Here is a 16,998-nt window from a genome sequence, read left to right as displayed (position 1 = left end):
TCCCTCTGCTCTTTTTTTTCTTTCTTTTTTCTGAGACAGAAAGTTTGTGTCGGGGATTAAGTTTGAGCCTAATTTGCGAGTGTGCGGACAAACAGGAAAAAGAGTTGTTGTAACAAAAAAATAATTAATAAAACACAAATATCTGCGCTTGAAGAACAAAAACAAACTATACTACACTATCTAATTCAAGTACTTTGAATGGATGCAAGGCTGCAACCGATCCCTTTCCTGTTTTCCATGGCCTAAAAAACTGCTTTGATCACGAAGAAACTACGTCGATGAGAGAGCGGCGGTTTTTGCTTCTTTCTCATCTATCCCACTGCAGTTTGCATGACGCTCTCCTAAAAAAAAGGAAACAGCGGACTCCTCTTTGTCTTGAATACCGACCCATGTATATGTCAATCTGCTCAAAGTGTGGGAGCGCGCTTCATTGCTACTACTTGAGGTTTTAAACGAAACAAACGCAGTTATTTTTTTAGCAATTTTGCCTAAATTTTAACGTATTCTTACTCTTGGAGGCTTGAACTGCACTGAGCTTATGCTATTGAGAAACCTTGCAATATATAATGCATTTGAGTTGATTTAGAAAATGTACTTAATTCCACACTGTGGAAGAAACCTCTCTTGAGATTAATGCTGCAAGTGCATTAATTATTATGTTTTATGTCTCTTAAAAAAACAAACACACACAAAAAAAAAACTTTGCCATTTTTTCCCTCCTTTTGCAGCGGGTGTTTATGTGTCTCTTTGTACATCTTTACTTGAAGATGCAGAGCCTTCTGCTGCAGGCCCGCTCACCCAAAAGCATTGGTAGCCAGCGTCTCGGTGGAACATGACGAAAAAAGATCGAGTGCTACCTGGAGGTGAAAAAAAAATGTATTCATAAGATTATCATCGCAGGTTTTTTTTAATTCTTTAAAGGAAGATATAATTCTTCATTCTTCATTTATAAAAAAAAGAAGTCAAAGTCGTCATTTAGCGGCAGCTTGCCAGCAATCAGGAAAATACACTTATTTGGCCCACTTACACTGGGTAACTAGTCAGCTGTGGGCGGTGTGTTCAGGACAAATTTAGGATTGGATATATGTGCTCTGACTGAATGTTGAGCCCGGGTCACTCGGCTAGGAAACTAATATTCACAGTCGAGAGACCAGTGCTGGAAACGCAGAGTGTGTCACATACAAACCAGCAGAGTGAGAGTTTGGAGACTCTCCTTCAGGCTGCAAACCCCCGATTTAGATCAAGCCCCATCAACACTGCAACACCAGCAGCTCCAGGCGCCGGTGGTCACAAAGATAGATTCTCCGTGAATGCTGGGCAAATTTGTAGTCTTTTCAAATGAAAAAAAAACCCACCAATCTCCATCCACGACAGCAGAAAAATACATTTTTGCCTTGTGGAAGTATAGACATTTCAAAAAGATGACATGCTCATTTGTACACCAGCAAAAATAGACAAAACTAATCCCCAAGAAACTGACTGAAAAGGCCTGTAGCCTGTATCTGTGGAGCCTGGTGACTCACAGGGCTCGTCAGGGAAGCAGTCTAGCTGGAGCGCTAACCGCTCCACACGCTAGCCAGCCTGCTTTAGTTTTAAAAGATTGGTGTGAACTTTGAGCGACAAAGATTTGGGTCTCATAAGGGAATCATGTAAATAAACTTTTAATTTCCCACTTTTGCTTTGACACACACAAAAAAAAGAGACTTGAGGCGTTGAGACTCCCATTGTTTGAGTTTTACGCCCACTTGGATGGAAAAGAAAGAAAGACGTATCTAATGTTGACTTTCGTTGTGTGAAGGTATTTCCATCTGATTTCTTTTTTCTCAATGTTTGCGTGCACACGCGTGAGACTCTTTTTTTCACTTCTCGTCGCTTTTAGAGGAGCTCACGTCCGGCTTTTGGATCTTTGAATCTATCCGCTCGTCTCTTTCTACAGCGACTTAATGAAACTGGAAGCAATGAGCACACGCTGTGGCATTTTTGGGCTGAAGCCCACCATAGCCCACACGCATGTTGGGACTCGTTGGACTATGGTGAGACATACTCAGGAACCAAAAAAAGGACCTTACGCTCCCAGCAGAGGAGTCGCCTCAGAGTCACTGTTCCTTTGAGCTCTCGGGTGTTGTGTTTTGGGAGCGTCGCCCGCTGCTACTGTACCTGCTTTGCTTCGTGAAACTGGGACCTACGGTGAATGTCGTCATAATATCAGCTGCAAAATTTGTGCCATAATTTCCTGTAGCGTTTTTTTTTAAGTGCCAGTTTGGGTTGATGTTGAATCCGATGAAATGCAGTTGACAAGGCGATCCATGGCAACAAGTCCAGATGAACAGACCGGACATCCTTTCTCCCCCTCCCCCCCGTAAAGACATCCAACCTCTGTATCTGTTCCTCCGCTGACTCTGCTGCTCAGACACGTGATACACAAACCTTTAGTTCATGATTTCTGCAGTAGTTTGGGGCTCATTTGTTTGTTTCGTCAGAGCTGTGACGCGCCAGTGCGGCCGGATTCCAGCTGACTAAGCCTTATTTTGAGTTGCATTACCAAAGGAAATGAAACTGTAATGAGCATTTTGGGCCCCAATCATGCGAGTGTATTTAGCCTCCATTCTTTTTTCTATGGATGCCGATGTCGGCCGTCTGTCCTCCGCGAAAACATTCCCATCAGCCTTAGCTGGGGAGCGCATCTGTGCTGCCAGGCCGCTATGTTCCCCGGCTCAATATCCTCTTAATATGGCTCATCGAGGAGATCCCTCAATGGTCTAAGCAATGTTTTTTAGTTAGATGATTAGTGTAAGTTTCCCTGGTTCACTATGTTGAAATCACCGACAGCTGAAAACCGCCTCGAAACCCACACCTTCAAATTTTCAGGTGTTAGACATTTGTGTTTCCACAGTGGCAGGAAGGATTGAGGGGATAAGGACCCTCTCCCTTAGCTGTACTATCATATGCTAATGTAGCCATGGTTAGCATGCTCACACGGCGAACCTAAACGTTACGCCTGCTCAGCATGTTAGCATTGTTGCTGTTAGCATTGTCACGTTAGCCGTGCCTCAGAACAGCCTCACAGAGCCGCCAGAGCACAAAAGCATGACCAGCGGTCGGCAAATAGCGGCCCCCGGGCCCAAATCCCCAAATCTGTGTGTATCTGACGCTTCACCCTTTTTTGTTATAGTTGACACAACTTTGGCGTCATTGGCATGAATGGACTACTATTCTGTCCGTTGATCTTTCTGGCTGTTCAAGGAATGAGTGTCCCCTCCCTCCCGCTCCGCCGGTCCATTTAACCAGCCCCCCCTCTTCTCTATCGCCAGCCAAGAAACGATTGCCCAGCCCTCCCTCCTTCCTTCACTCACTGTGACAGACTCATCTGCCATACATCTGTTAGAAAGGGGATTTAGCTCCGCTTAAGTTACTTTCACCCATTCAGGGGGGGGGGCCCTCGCAGCAAAGCGCTTCACTCCAATTTAAGCCCCTTGCGGCCCAGCCGATGACAAACGCTTGTTTTTTTCCTCCCGGTAGTGTCTGGACAGCTGTGGCTGGTGCGTGTTCGGGACAAATTTGGGATTGATTAGATGTGCTCTACCCAGAGCTCGCTCACGGGCAGCGAAGGCCGGCTGACGTTTTGAACTCGGGCCTCTGGACCCGGGGGACGTGACGCACGCGTAGCGGCCGCCTTTAAAAGAGCCTGAACGCTACCGGAGGGCTCCACACCGCCGTTACACATGCATGAAGTTACTCTTGCTTTTTTTTTGACATCTATGAAGAAATGATTATTATCATTTTATATTTATTTTTTTGGGAGGAAACTGAGATATTTGCTTAACTTTTGCAAAAAATGCAGCGAAGCCATTGTAGCTATAGCTGGGCTTAAAGTATTTGTGTTATTCACTCTTTGTTTCATGTACTGTATTTGTTTTATGTGTTATACTTAAAATTACCGAATAAAAAGGATAAACAAAGATGGCATTCATTATTAAGCGTCGGGGCAAAGCTGCTGTATGTTATAGAATCCATTTTACAGCTTATGTGGCCTCACTGAATCCTGATTATAGCTGCTGACATGCGGGGAAGCGGGACTGCAGTTCTTCAGTTCATCCATCTGAGCCCATTCCCCATTGAGAGTTATGAAAATATGATGCATGGACCACTGAATGTATCGCACATTTGGGACAAATCTGTTTCCCAATCTATCTCCGCTTTTGTGTCGTTACTTTACGCAGGAACGTTTAAGATGAATCAGAGTTGTAGTGCCGCCCGTCCACTATTTCTCAAATCATTATCTGGAGCTTTTTGCAGTGCTGCGTCTGATGTACGAGTGACCAGATTATTACAGATGAAAGTACTTTCACTTCTCAAATTATATTGAGCGAGCGGATACAAGAACATTAGACATCTTGTCAGCCACAATGGAGGGAAATCATTATTAATATACTCACTTTTGAAGGTTTTTTATGGGGTAATAAAAGACTAATTTACAATGTGTAGGTGATTGTACTTTCTAAGTTGTTTTCTGTTCCCCCAAAGATTTCCCCTCTAAAATATTAATATATTCATGAAATAACTTTTTTCTTCTTCTTCTTTCATGCCACATGCATCATTTCATGTGTACTTATAATTATCTTTAAGACTCCTTCGAGTCCTGTATTTGTATGTACTAATTCATACTATGTGACAGCACTTTACAAAAAGTCATATATAATAATAGATCACTCACAGGAAAGTGCTGCCCACTGATACTGAAGTAAGAGCTCTTGGTCACGTGTCAGCTGTTGCTGTTATTGATGGCGGTCGCGGCGCCGCAGTGAGGATCCTCCTGCATATAGTGCCGTCTCACTTTCAGCCACCAGGGGGCAGCGAAGCCTCTCTCTGTGTGTGTGTGTGTGTGTGTGTGTGTGTGTGTGTGTGTGTGTGTGTGTGTGTGTGTGTGTGTGTGTGTGTGTGTGTGTGTGTGCGTCACCAGCCTCACAAGAGTGTGGGGCCTGAACACTGGGCTGCCCCTTCTTCCTCCTCCTCCTCCTCCTCCTTCTCCTCCTCCTCCTCCTCCTCCTCTTCCTCATACACTGAGTTGCGCGCCTCTTCGGAGCAGACTTGTTTTGGAGAGTGGAGCAGAGCTCGCTGTGACTGCGGCACGTAGAGTGTGTGTGTAAAGAGCATGAAGCCATCATCATCAACAATCAGTGATTCTGATGCCCTATTGATTGTTGTTTTTTCTTTTTGATATGCTCATTTTATTTCGTTTATGATCTGCATGGTGAAGCGTACTTTCAAATGCTGGATAAAGCGTTGGGAACAGTAAAATAATAATAATCTACCCCTTGTTTCATCCCCTTAACTGACTGCATAATTAATTGGTATATTTCCAGTATATTCATGCTGAAAGCTTCATGAAATAATCACATTTCCATCATGACGCAGCCTGGGAAAAAAATTCTACATCTGGATCAATTGTGATCCAGGTGCAGCATGTAGACTGTGCACGGTGTGAGTCATGCAAGATGCTCGTCTAAAGTTCACCACCAGCAGCACCACCACCAGCAGCACCACCAGCAGCAGCACCACCAGCAGCACCACCAGCACCACCACCAGCAGCACCACTAGCAGCACCACCACCAGCAGCAGCACCAGCAGCAGACAGCGTCACCCAACTACTGTTGCCCACACAGGCGCCTGAAGAAGAGGAGGGCGCTGCTGGATCCCGTCTGATTCGACTCCGCTGGACTGATCACATTGATTGATCGCTCGCGGGTTCGTCCCGGAGGAACCCCTGCGCGGAGCGCGGAGGGAGAGGGGAAGGGAGGAAGGGGGGAGAGAGAGGGAGGGAGAAAGAGAGAGAGAGAGAGAGAGAGAGAGAGAGAGAGAGAGAGAGAGAGAGAGACCGCCGTGTGGGTCGCAGATGACACGCAGAAGAAAGTGTGTGGGCGGATGAGGAAGTTCAGAGCACGGATTGATGGTCACACACCTATACTGTACTGTCACTTCATCGCAGCGGCGGCAGCAGCAGCAACATCGCCGGGATCTCCGTTCCACCGATTTTTTTTTTCTGTGATCCGGAGGGGGGAGATCCGCGCATGGGAAAATGACAATCAAGTTTGGGGTCATCCTCTTCATACTTCTTGCGCAAGGTGCTCGGTGAGTCGGGTTTGTGCCCTTTTTTTAAAATGTATTTTTATTGGCACGATCAACAGCTGAGAGATGTTTATTTGAAGCTGTAAAAGTTCACATGTTTACTCTGCTGTTGGAGGACGAGGGAATACGCATTGCATGTGAACGAGGCTGATAATGCATGTGGTGTTTTTTTTTATTAATTTTTTTCTCAGGGCTTTCCCTACACACACACACACACACACACACACACACACACACACACACACACACACACACACACACACACACACACACAGAGAGATAGATAATAATCCATGTATACTCAATATGCCTTCAAATATAAGCAGCATACGCAACTGCTGCTGCGACAAAGTTGTGTGTGTGTGTTTTTATTAGTTATTATGATAATGGTGTTCATTAAGGAGGGGAGCAGCGCATCAACAGGATTAACGACCCCCCCTCCCCACACACCTTTTGTTATTCACACCCCCAGTTCTGATCTACTGGAATATGGCGCCGACGACGAGGATCCCAACGACACCAGTGTCAACCAAATGCTGGTCCCCAGGTCGCACCAGGAGGACGCCACGCGCATCCTCAACAATTTGCTCAAGGAATACGACAAGACGCTGCGGCCGGATATCGGAGGTGAGGTCGCATCGCATTGACGAGTTTTAGAGCTCGTGGGGGGGAAACAAGAAAGAAAATCAAATTCTGGGTGCTGTCCATGGTTCTGATTGTCATTGGTTGGGAGCGGAGCTGTCCGTGGTGCTGAAACAAGGGGACGCTTGGTGGGGGTTGTTTTACCCCCAGTCTTTTTATCAGCTTATTTTTTTCCAGATCTTAGTTAGTTGAAGGCTGGGCCCATTTTCAAGTGGAGATGTTCTACATATGTTGTCCAGCGTTTTATACTTGTCCTCAAAGTGCAGGCGGCCATATTTGGTGTAACTGGAGGTCCACTATTCGGAATAAAGTTCTGTGTGTTTAGACGCTGTTGGGCTGGACAGCATGAGTGGACAGCATGAGTGTAATAATTACGACCCCGGGCCTGCAGCTTGTTAACAACGTTGTCTGTTTACTGAAAGATTAGAAATATATATAAGGTGTTTGAATGTGGTTTCAGTATCTGCAGTATGGTCATGCATGAACTAGGGCTGCAGACAGTTGTTGACATCATCTGCTGATTATTTCCCCGATTTTGTGGACAACATGTCAGAGTATCGTAATTTATAATTGTCTGTCGCCTGAAGTGCCATCTTCAGATGTCTTGTTTTAACCAACAGTATGAGAGTCCCCCAACCTCAAGATAATTGCTTTTGTGTCATAAAATGACAAAGAATAGCAGCAAATCTTCACATTTAAGAATCTTCAGGATTTAAAAAAAAGCATTGGGATAAGGAAAAAACAACAAATCCAGGCAAAAATTGACAACAAACAAATCAACCAATGCCATTCCTTCGAGAATAACTAGGTTTTGAGATGAGCTGTAAAACACTCAACGGACTGATTCAGCCAGGACCGGAAAAGCTCGATCACCCTGAGTCTTGAACTTTGAGCAACCTACTGTACTTGACCTGTAAGGGATACGCAGCTCACTCATACAGAAATTGTATGAGTGCTGATTGTGCAGCGCCATTACAATGGTTGTCAATTTGACAAGAAGCCAGCAGCAGGATTTTTGAATTCATTGTAGAAGTGCTGTGGCATCTTGGCCTAAACATTAATAAAGTGCATCCCAGTGGTCTCAGAGACAAGATGGTGGAAAGACAATAGGCGACGCAACTATCTTGAATGAAAATAACAGGGCTGAATGACTTGAGATGTGTCTCAACGTTCAACATGGGACTAAAAAATGGAGCCTTGTTTTGATTTAACTTCAGAAAGGCCCTGACCTTCTTCTGACCATTTTTTTTTGTTAAATGGACAGATTTATGAGTCGAATAGCTGTCATACTTGCCAGAGTATTTGTGATGTCAGATATCTCCCCAGGAGCAACTGCTTTACCAAAACAGAACTACAATAAACGTGTGTTTCAAAGCAGAACTACCAGTAATTCAGTATTATTACAGTGAAGAAAAACTCCATTACAAATACAAGTTCTGCATTGAAAATTTTACGAATTGTGATCAGTGTACGACGACACTTCCTGTCCTTTCGGGGAAACATGACTCCATGAGATCGTGGTCATGAAAAATAAGGTGAAATAGAAAAATGTAAGGCTGCATGGTTATCGTTCCCTGTAGGCCTGTCACATACAAGAAAGGTCTGTGTGTGTGAGAGTTTGAGGGTGGTGGCCTGAGTCCAAATCATTCTCTGATTGCGCCCATATTATTCCTGCACCCATATGCTTCTGGAGCAATCAAAACGCAGAGCTTCCTGCAGGGGGAGTGTTCCTCTTCAGAGACGCTAATCAAATGGTTACTGGTGAGATTCCCTGCAGTGTTTCCACTGGTGGCCTTGACTGAAAAAGTTCCCAGCCTTAAAAGAATAGAAGGAATGTTACCAAAGTCCCATTTATCGAGTTTCAAAATACCATAAGTAGCTTTAATTTTATTCTCCTACAATTTTGCTAATTTACTTCTGCTGCATTTATTTCCCCTGCTTTTGGGATTTTGTATTTACAATCAGCAGTGTGCTGCAAAAATCAGAGGAATAGTTGATATGTGGAAACCATTTGGGTATTGCTCTACTCCACATTCTGGAATAAACACTGTTTGGGTTTCCTAACTTTTTAGATGCCATAGTTGTTATCTTGTTTCCCGCGGCTCAGTGTGCCATCTTCTTCACCTCTCGTTAGCTTAAGTCCTTGCTAACCTGCTGGTATTCATGTCAGCGGGGCCAAGGCCAGCGGCATTGAACATCTATTTATTTTATTTTTTACATCAAATTCTTATATAATAGTGAACCCAACACAATCAATGCATATTATAACGTAAATATTAATTATGTTAAAATTAAATTAGTAACTTAAAAATCGACCCCGGTTGACTCCCGTCTTTTGATTGGTCGCTCAGAGCTCGTGCGTCACAGACGAACGTGTTTACGCTCTAGTCTGCAAAGTTGGGCTGAATTAGCTAGCATTTAGCTAAACTACACGTTAGCCGCAAGTGAGGGCATTTTGTGTGTTTATTTTTTGCGCTGTGGGTAAGTTGTTGTCCGGTTTAGTTGTTCCGGTAAAACGCACAAGGCGGAAGTTGACAGCGACGCAACTTCACAACATTACGGAGTCGCGCGACGTGACGGTTGGAAGAAGTATACAGCAACGATACCGGGCCCTGGGGTGCTTTCATGGACTTATTCAAACTGTTGGGCAACGATACCTTTTCTTTTTGTATTAACATTTTTGTGTAAGCGTCACGCGACCGTTTCGTGCTTTTAAGTCGGCTAAAAGCACAACCTGAGAGAAACGGGACACTGTGGCCACCGGTGAGTACACGTTTCGTTGAACTGACTATATTAAGTGGAGGACCACTGCTTGCACACTCTGTGTCGTGTAATGGATATCATGTGCCGGGTCACGTCTCTTTCTACGTCTCGTTTCTATATGTTGACCATTGTGTAGGCGGTTGGTGCAGAGAGCCTCGGAGTACCTTTTAGCGGAGGCGAAGTGCCTCACAGCGCTGGGATTACGATTACCCATCATGCATTGCATTTAGCATCATTCTTCAAAAAAGTATAGCTTCCACTTACTGAGAGATTTCCCCTACAGTTATGGAGACGATTTTAATGCAGTATGTGCTGTTGTTGCATTAGTTAAAGAGAGATGTGAAAAGCATCTGTTGAAGTATTTAATGTTCATGAAGTACGTGCATTGCTTTTAACGCAGAGAATGCAAACTAAACATCAGAACAAGCTGAATGTACTGGAAGTATCAAAGTGAAAAGTGCTTGTTTTGTGACTGATTAATCTATTCTATATGACATTGCAGCATTACATTGTTAATGTGGTTGCAGCAATGTGTTAATGGCATTTTATGTTGTAGCTGGTTTGAACTACTTGTTTATACAATGAGGTAGTCTAGTCAAGTGGTTCCCAGATACATCTAGGAAGTCGTAAGATGATTCATGGATTTAAATACATTGGATTCTTGTCCCTCTTTGTGCCTCAAACGCACACCTTTCATTCACAAACTGACGCTGTCAAACACCACCTAGGAGGAACATCTGTCCCTCAGCTGCAGGACTCGTGGGTTTGAAGTCATATTAAGGTTTAATCCGTGATGACACAGCCTCTTGAAGTTGCCGCCTTCAAGCCTGAAAAACTTTCACTTGTAACAGCTCCAGCTGGGGAGTTTGGAGATGAAGTTTCGGAAGGCTTTGTGGAAAGACTCTAGCGGGAATGCTTATCGCCAGATCACTGCAAGTCTTTATTTGTGTTCTTAGGTTATCTTCGAATGACCGAGGCAAGCAATCGGCTTTCACTGGCAGTACCTGCTGGTGGGAATTGATTTATTTGTTTGTTTTTTGTTTTCACTTCCGGGCCGCCGGCTTGCTCGGCTCAGTTCAGTCGGGGTAGCGGTGGAGGGAATCTCCCTCCAGCTCCGCTCCCATAATTAAGGATGAAATTTTGATGAGATCCAGTTGACAAACCTCCAGTGTCGTCCATGAAATGTTAATGTCGTAGCAGGATAATGTGAGGCAGCGGAAACACGCAGGCAAAAAAACAACAACACACACGTAGAGATCCACACTCTCGAAGATGACGCTGAGTCAAAGACAGATCTGGGACATTTAAGTCATTGTAAAAAAAAAAAGTGGGTTCAGTTGAGAAGTGCTGCAATGAACCTCTGTGAAACACACGCACAAAGACAAGTACACTCACATAGACAGCCAGCTACTGTCAGAAGTCAGAGCAGTGTGGTTCATTTCCGAGATACACCTGGATTTTGTCTAAATCAAAGTCATCTTCCACACACACACACACACACACACACACACACACACACACACACACACACACACACACACACACACGGTATCAAACAATGATTTTTCTCCGCCGTTTGCCTCATTTTTAAATGTGAGAAACTTCTCTGCGTTTCTGCTTGTTAACATGCTGCTGGCTGTTGGACCAGAGCACAAACTGTTGTTTTAAGCATATTTCGAGATGTTCTGTATTAATTGGCCATTAATTCAATATGAGAAGTGTGTTTGTATCTCACAGTACCCGCTCACTTCTTTGGTGGAAAACAGCCTCTCTAAGCTGAAACAAAGTAGGGGTAGACTGGAGCTGGTTAGACCTTTACATTTCCTTTGTTGTGTTAGACCTTTTCTAAATCTTCATTTGCTGCGCCATTTACACGACCACTTGTAACACATTGCTGGTACGTCTGCACAGAGCAGGTTACGCCTCGTTATGATGACATTTAGGCCACACGGATCCTTGTGGATGCCGAACGTATACGTTTGGTTTTAGGGATGCTGAAGATTAGCCGTTTTCCCCTTCCGTCCATTCTGTATGCTATGCTAAGCTAATCTACTGCTCTCTGTAGCCTCATATTTGTTGTATGAATATGAGGTTGGTATCTACCTTCTAATCATGTTTTTCGAAAACATTGTGCCTTCTAAGTATTTATTTTAGTGCACTTTAGGTGACTACACTTCTAAATGCAAATGGTATATTCTTTGTCCGTGAAATAGATCATTTCTGATGTATTCTGGTATAAAAATGTTGTTTGTCAGAATCATCTTTTAAAACTAGTAGCTAAACAATTTTTTGTAATTTCAAAATGTCATGCTATTTTTATTTACCTTTGTAACTTGCTGATATGAGAACTATTCATTCTGGCCACATGACATCTATTGCTTCTGTCCATCTGGGGAGAGAGATCCTCCTCTGTTGCTCTCCCTCAGGTTTCTTCCTTTTTTTCCCTGTGAAAGGGTTTCTACAGGGGAGATTTTCCTGATCCGATGTGAGGTCCCGGGACAGGGACGTTATGTGTATAGATTGTAAAGCCCTGCGAGGCAATGTTGGGCTATATAAAATAAACTGAATTGAATATGAATACAATGTCAGCACTTTCACTTTAGCTACTTTCACTATTATTAATATTTGAGTCTTAGTTAATTTATCTTTCTTAGGAATCTTTCAAACTGTCAACAGTACATTTTTAGTCCCGCTGTAGTGAAGCAAAGCTTACAGGAAACAGCAGAAGAAGCCCAAGATGCAACGTATAACAGGGTTATTATCTTAGTTCCCGTGTTTGTTTCCCCCCGTCTCTTCCAGTCTTGTGAAGTCAGCAGCGAGCCTAATCTTCATATAAAGTGGGTGACTGGTCCGCTCGTGAGAAGGCCTCCCCGAGCAGAGCAGGGCAAGACGTGTTGAGCCTCACCTTAACCGATAAGAAGCAGTCCGCCTTGGATGAAGATGAGATGCTTTTGTGTCCCTATTGTGTCACTTTCCTTTTGGATTCAGAGTGTGATCACTGCGTGTGCTTGTGTGCGATCCCCGTGCACTGCGCGGACACGTGCGTGCGTGTGTGCGCACGAGTACGTCGGAGCGTTGGCGAGTGTGTCGGCGTTTGCGTGTGTGCTCACCAGGGATTCAAGGACAAAGGGGGTTGGAGTAGTGGGGCTCTGCAGCCACGCACATGTACGGTTTGAGTTTGAGAGCCAGGGATGATTCAAGGTGTTCCATTAAGGTCTGGGCCTCGCTCTAAAAAAATACATAAAAATAAGGTAGGCAAGAAGGGCTGGGCGGTATGGCCAAAAATTAATACCACGGTATTTTGTAAGATTCTGGCGGTTTCATGGTATTCTTTTCCGAATAAACACATTGATTTATTGACTGCAAAAAGGACTGGCGCCATAGTTGTTGACCTGCTCGCTGGCCAGCAGCTGTTTGTACATTGGTACATGGGTTGTGTTAGGAAGCTAAACATGGAGGGATTTAGGACCCAGGGGAATGTTGTTATTTCATATCCCTTCATACTAGTGGCACATACATAGCCGTAACGACTACTGTCATTTTTCGGCAGGCAGCAACATTTAATGTTTACAGTCACAGCTGCGCTACTTACGTCTCAGGGATAGAGCTTGACTCATGGTTTGAAAGAAATGACATCGCCAAAATGTATGCTGGGTAAAGCCCGCCCACTCAGTCGCACAGGAAGAGACTTCTTCCTGCATAAGAAGAGTCTTCCTGTACCTTGTGTGTGTTGCCGCACAGCCCTACAGGCAAGGTTAGAGTCTTGAGCCCACAGGCAACCATCTTTGTCCAAAGACTATTAAAAGCAGGTCACGTAACTATCCACACACACACACACACACACACACACACACACACACACACACACACACACACACACAAACTGACTGTAGTTTTGACTCTCAACCCCTGGGGGTACGTGAAGAAACTTTAGGCGGTACATGAGATTATATATATTTAAAATTAGCATCCATTCAAAAATCCTTTTCAAAATAGTTATTGAATGAATATTGAATAAAATATAAGTGTACGTTCATAAACAGAATTGTATATGTTCTATATTAAATCAGACACTGATGGCACAGCGCTTTGTATTACATCTTTTTTCAAACCAGAAATGCTTTACGCTGGTTAGAGGGTACATCACTGCACTTAATCTGCTGCTGAAAATAGTCCCTCAACAAAAGCTGTATAATGCTGTTTGAGTAACATTTGCCACAATAACCAACTTCTTGAACACCAACAAGCACCTGTCCCTTCTCCTCATCGGTGTGTTGCCCCTCACCTCCCCAGACTTCTCCTGCTTATAGTTAGCTTGCTTGATGAATGAAAACCCTTGTAGATGTTCCGACACATACCAGTGGTTCTTTGCAGGAAAAAAAAAGCAGTTGCTGCGCAGCAAATGGTGCATTTAACAGCAGCAGCTGTTTGTTTTGCTATAAAAAAAAAAGAAGGAAGAACCGTTGGAGCTAAGCAGCAATAGACGTTGTGGCTGAAAAGACAAGGAAATTACCCTCATGGACGTAGACGCAACAGAGAATCCAAGAAAGTCACGGTACTGATCCAAGAGAAATTAGTATAGCTGCTCAGAAGTTGGAGACAGAACATCTGATTAATTAAGCCATTATCACTTTTAAGAACCCGCCCTTATTCAACATCCCTACTTTATTAGAAATATACCAGTGAAACAACTGGACCATATCAGATTTAAACTCCTGATTTTTGAGTTGATCCAACCGACATGCGGTTTCTCACTCTGTCAGGTGCTCGGTTCATCGTCAGCCGGCATGCAAATGCAATCAAGCTGACAGCTTTTCAATACAGCCAGGTACACAATCCAGAGACTGTGTGTGTGTGCGTTCGCAGCCGGTGGCTGGGACTGAAGGCTGTAATCGTCCATAACTAACAAGCCTTTGATCTACACTGACTGACCAGGTCGTTGCAATCATATCCACCATTATTGCCTCCCTGAATATGTCTGCCGCTTGCAATTATTTATGTTTGGAGTGAAAAGGGAGAGGCTGTGTTTGTGCATATGTGTGTGCGTTTTTCCATGGGAGACGTGTGTGTGTGTGTGCGTGTGCGTGTAACTGTATCCAACAAGCAGCTGCTGTTTGTAGTTGTACTGTACTTTTATCCATCTCTATGTATTCCTTTGCCTCTTTATTTATAAGATGTGTGGTTGGTCAGTGGTTTCTTTGCATACTAGTAAACTGTGTGTGTGATGATTGGTTTGTAGCTGTTTCCTGCTGCTCTCTCATTCTTTTTCCGTCGGTTTCTCTGTCTCCCTCACTCAATCACCTCTCTTTTGTTGTCCCCCCTACTTACTATCCATCACTATGTTGTTACATAATTTACATCAGTTTTTTTTTTTGGAACCCAAGTAAAAGTTTGACCCACTTTGCGTCCTATATTAAAACCTCATAGATCTGATTCAGAAGTCATGTCAGATTCAATCACTCCAGGGCGAAGCACGCGAGGAGGAAGAGGAAGAGGAAGAGGAGGGGGAGGGGTGTTTCAGGCAGTGCAATATTTGGTCTCCATGAATTCTACTTGTGTCTTTGTTCATTATATGCCAGCAGCCCTACATTGTCTCCTTGCTTGATGAAGGATTTAGATGTATCCTTTGTTTTATTAAAGAAACCAGTGGAAATCAGATCTAACAGTCTTTACTTAGAAAGTTCCATCTGGGTTTGTATTCTTTTCTGTATGCCACTGCCAGAAATATCAAGGAGGTGTTTGTCTTGCGCTCAAATGCTGTGATTTACTCTAACGAGTAGCTGGTATTGAAACGCAAAGGGAGTGGATGGAAAATGGAGGAAGTATACTGGTCCTTTTACTTGGGTGAAATTAAATAACCATTGTAAAGTTTAAATCCTGCATACAATTTTTTTTAATTAAAAGGAAAATGAGCAGCTTTTCAACCTCATCTCTAGCCTTGTTATGTATATCGTGTGAAAATCGGCTGCAGTTGCAGATGTTCTCTGTGTCTCTGGGTGCAGCTGCAAAATCTGTTCACTGTACACCAGTGACAGGATGTTGACGTACTTCTGACTGTCGTACTAATGGCTTTAGGGAGTTTTGTGTCTGTTCAGTTTGAATGCAGTGTGTTTTACAATGAGTTTATAAAGCAATCGAGCCGTCTTAGTTCAGTGAAAGAGAGAAACCTAAAGTCCGAAGGTGTGCGATTGCATTTTCCTGTTTTAGGTGTCAGAATAGAAGGACATTGTGTGAGTTTATTTAGTTCCTTTATCAGAAGTATCAAAAAGAACTCTCTGCTCTTCTCAATGCATCCTGGTACATGTAGAAATCGGTGTTCTCAGTCAATATAGCACCCACTGGGGAATTAACTTCTTCAGTGGACTACATTTACCTTCAGCACCGATTGGACATCCGACTAAAAGGTGGTGTATTTTCCTTCTAAAGCTACTACGGGGAAGTTTAATTTTGTGCTGATTTTGGACCAATACGGTGGTGTTTTCAGGCACCAGAGACTCTTTAGAAACCCTGTAATTTTACTGCCACTGGATCTGGATCGGTCCACCGGTGGGCTGGTTGCTGCCGGAGGCCCCGCTGGATTCTGAGCTCAAGGAGTGGTACCGATCCAACTCGGTGGTACCGATGACCAACGTTAATAATAACTATGTAGATATAGCCAATCTTTTGGCTGATAGTCTTCTTTACTTTATGTAGGTCATATAGAGGCATCAATATTATAGTGAGACTGTTTCATAACATGGTCAAAGTTCCTCATAGTAACAGTTTTTTTTGCAATCACATTTCATCTGGCCAAAGATATGTGTCCAATAAATACTGTGAGCAATGAAGGTTCAGACACTAGACAAGAGATATGTGATCCCCTCGCGCAATTATTTCTCCGAACACGCATTACCTGCACTGTATGAGACATCGTCTGGGGGAAATACAAAGGGATGACACAGCTGTCGAGTATTTTGCAACCAAGACTGACCTGATGGCATATTTCTTTTTAGTTAGCCCTTTATTTTGGGTAAACATTTTATTTATATTTTGCTTCAGGTGAATACGAACCGTATAAGTTTTATTTTGATGCAGAGATGTGTACATTAGCTAGAATGTAGCACAACAATGGAAGTGGAAGCAGTGTTCTTGTTCATTTAAACGTGAAAGCACAATAAAAAGATGTTGTCCCTAAAATGAATGAATAATCGTGATAAATAATCGTGATTATGATTTTGGCCATAATCGTGCAGCCCTACTATATACTATATACTCTAGCCATGACTGGGTGAATTAAGTTTGATGTATTTGTTGTTAACTTCTTTTAGAAGAGGTTTGGCATCCTGACTCCTGATGGGATGATTGCTAACCGGTTTAATCTGCCCTTTTTAGAAAACACACTGATGAGTCATGCAGTGGAATTATATGCAGATTTTCCCTGTATGCCTCTCAGTGTAAGGCCTAATTGAAACATGTGATATGAAGCAC

General features: G+C 43.4%; 1 protein-coding gene across 1 annotated transcript in view; it reads left to right on the top strand.

Annotated features, from left to right (window-relative positions):
• Positions 1–5,907: 5,907 nt before the first annotated feature.
• The window catches only part of LOC306752885 (gamma-aminobutyric acid receptor subunit gamma-3-like), a gene marked incomplete at its 3' end in the record, with an annotated part of 70,553 nt that continues 59,462 nt past the window's right edge, over positions 5,908–16,998 (top strand). Inside the window, exons 1-2 of the mRNA XM_079236714.1 lie at positions 5,908–6,129; positions 6,599–6,753. Coding sequence (XP_079092840.1) covers positions 6,077–6,129; positions 6,599–6,753 — 208 coding nt within the window. The 5' untranslated portion in view covers positions 5,908–6,076. The remainder of the gene's footprint in view (positions 6,130–6,598; positions 6,754–16,998) is intronic.

This window comes from Taurulus bubalis (genome assembly GCF_910589615.1).
Source record: "Taurulus bubalis genome assembly, chromosome: 21".
NCBI lineage: Eukaryota > Metazoa > Chordata > Actinopteri > Perciformes > Cottidae > Taurulus > Taurulus bubalis.
The sequence above is the reverse complement of the archived record's forward strand: the minus strand, read 5'-3'. Positions and strand labels throughout refer to the sequence as shown.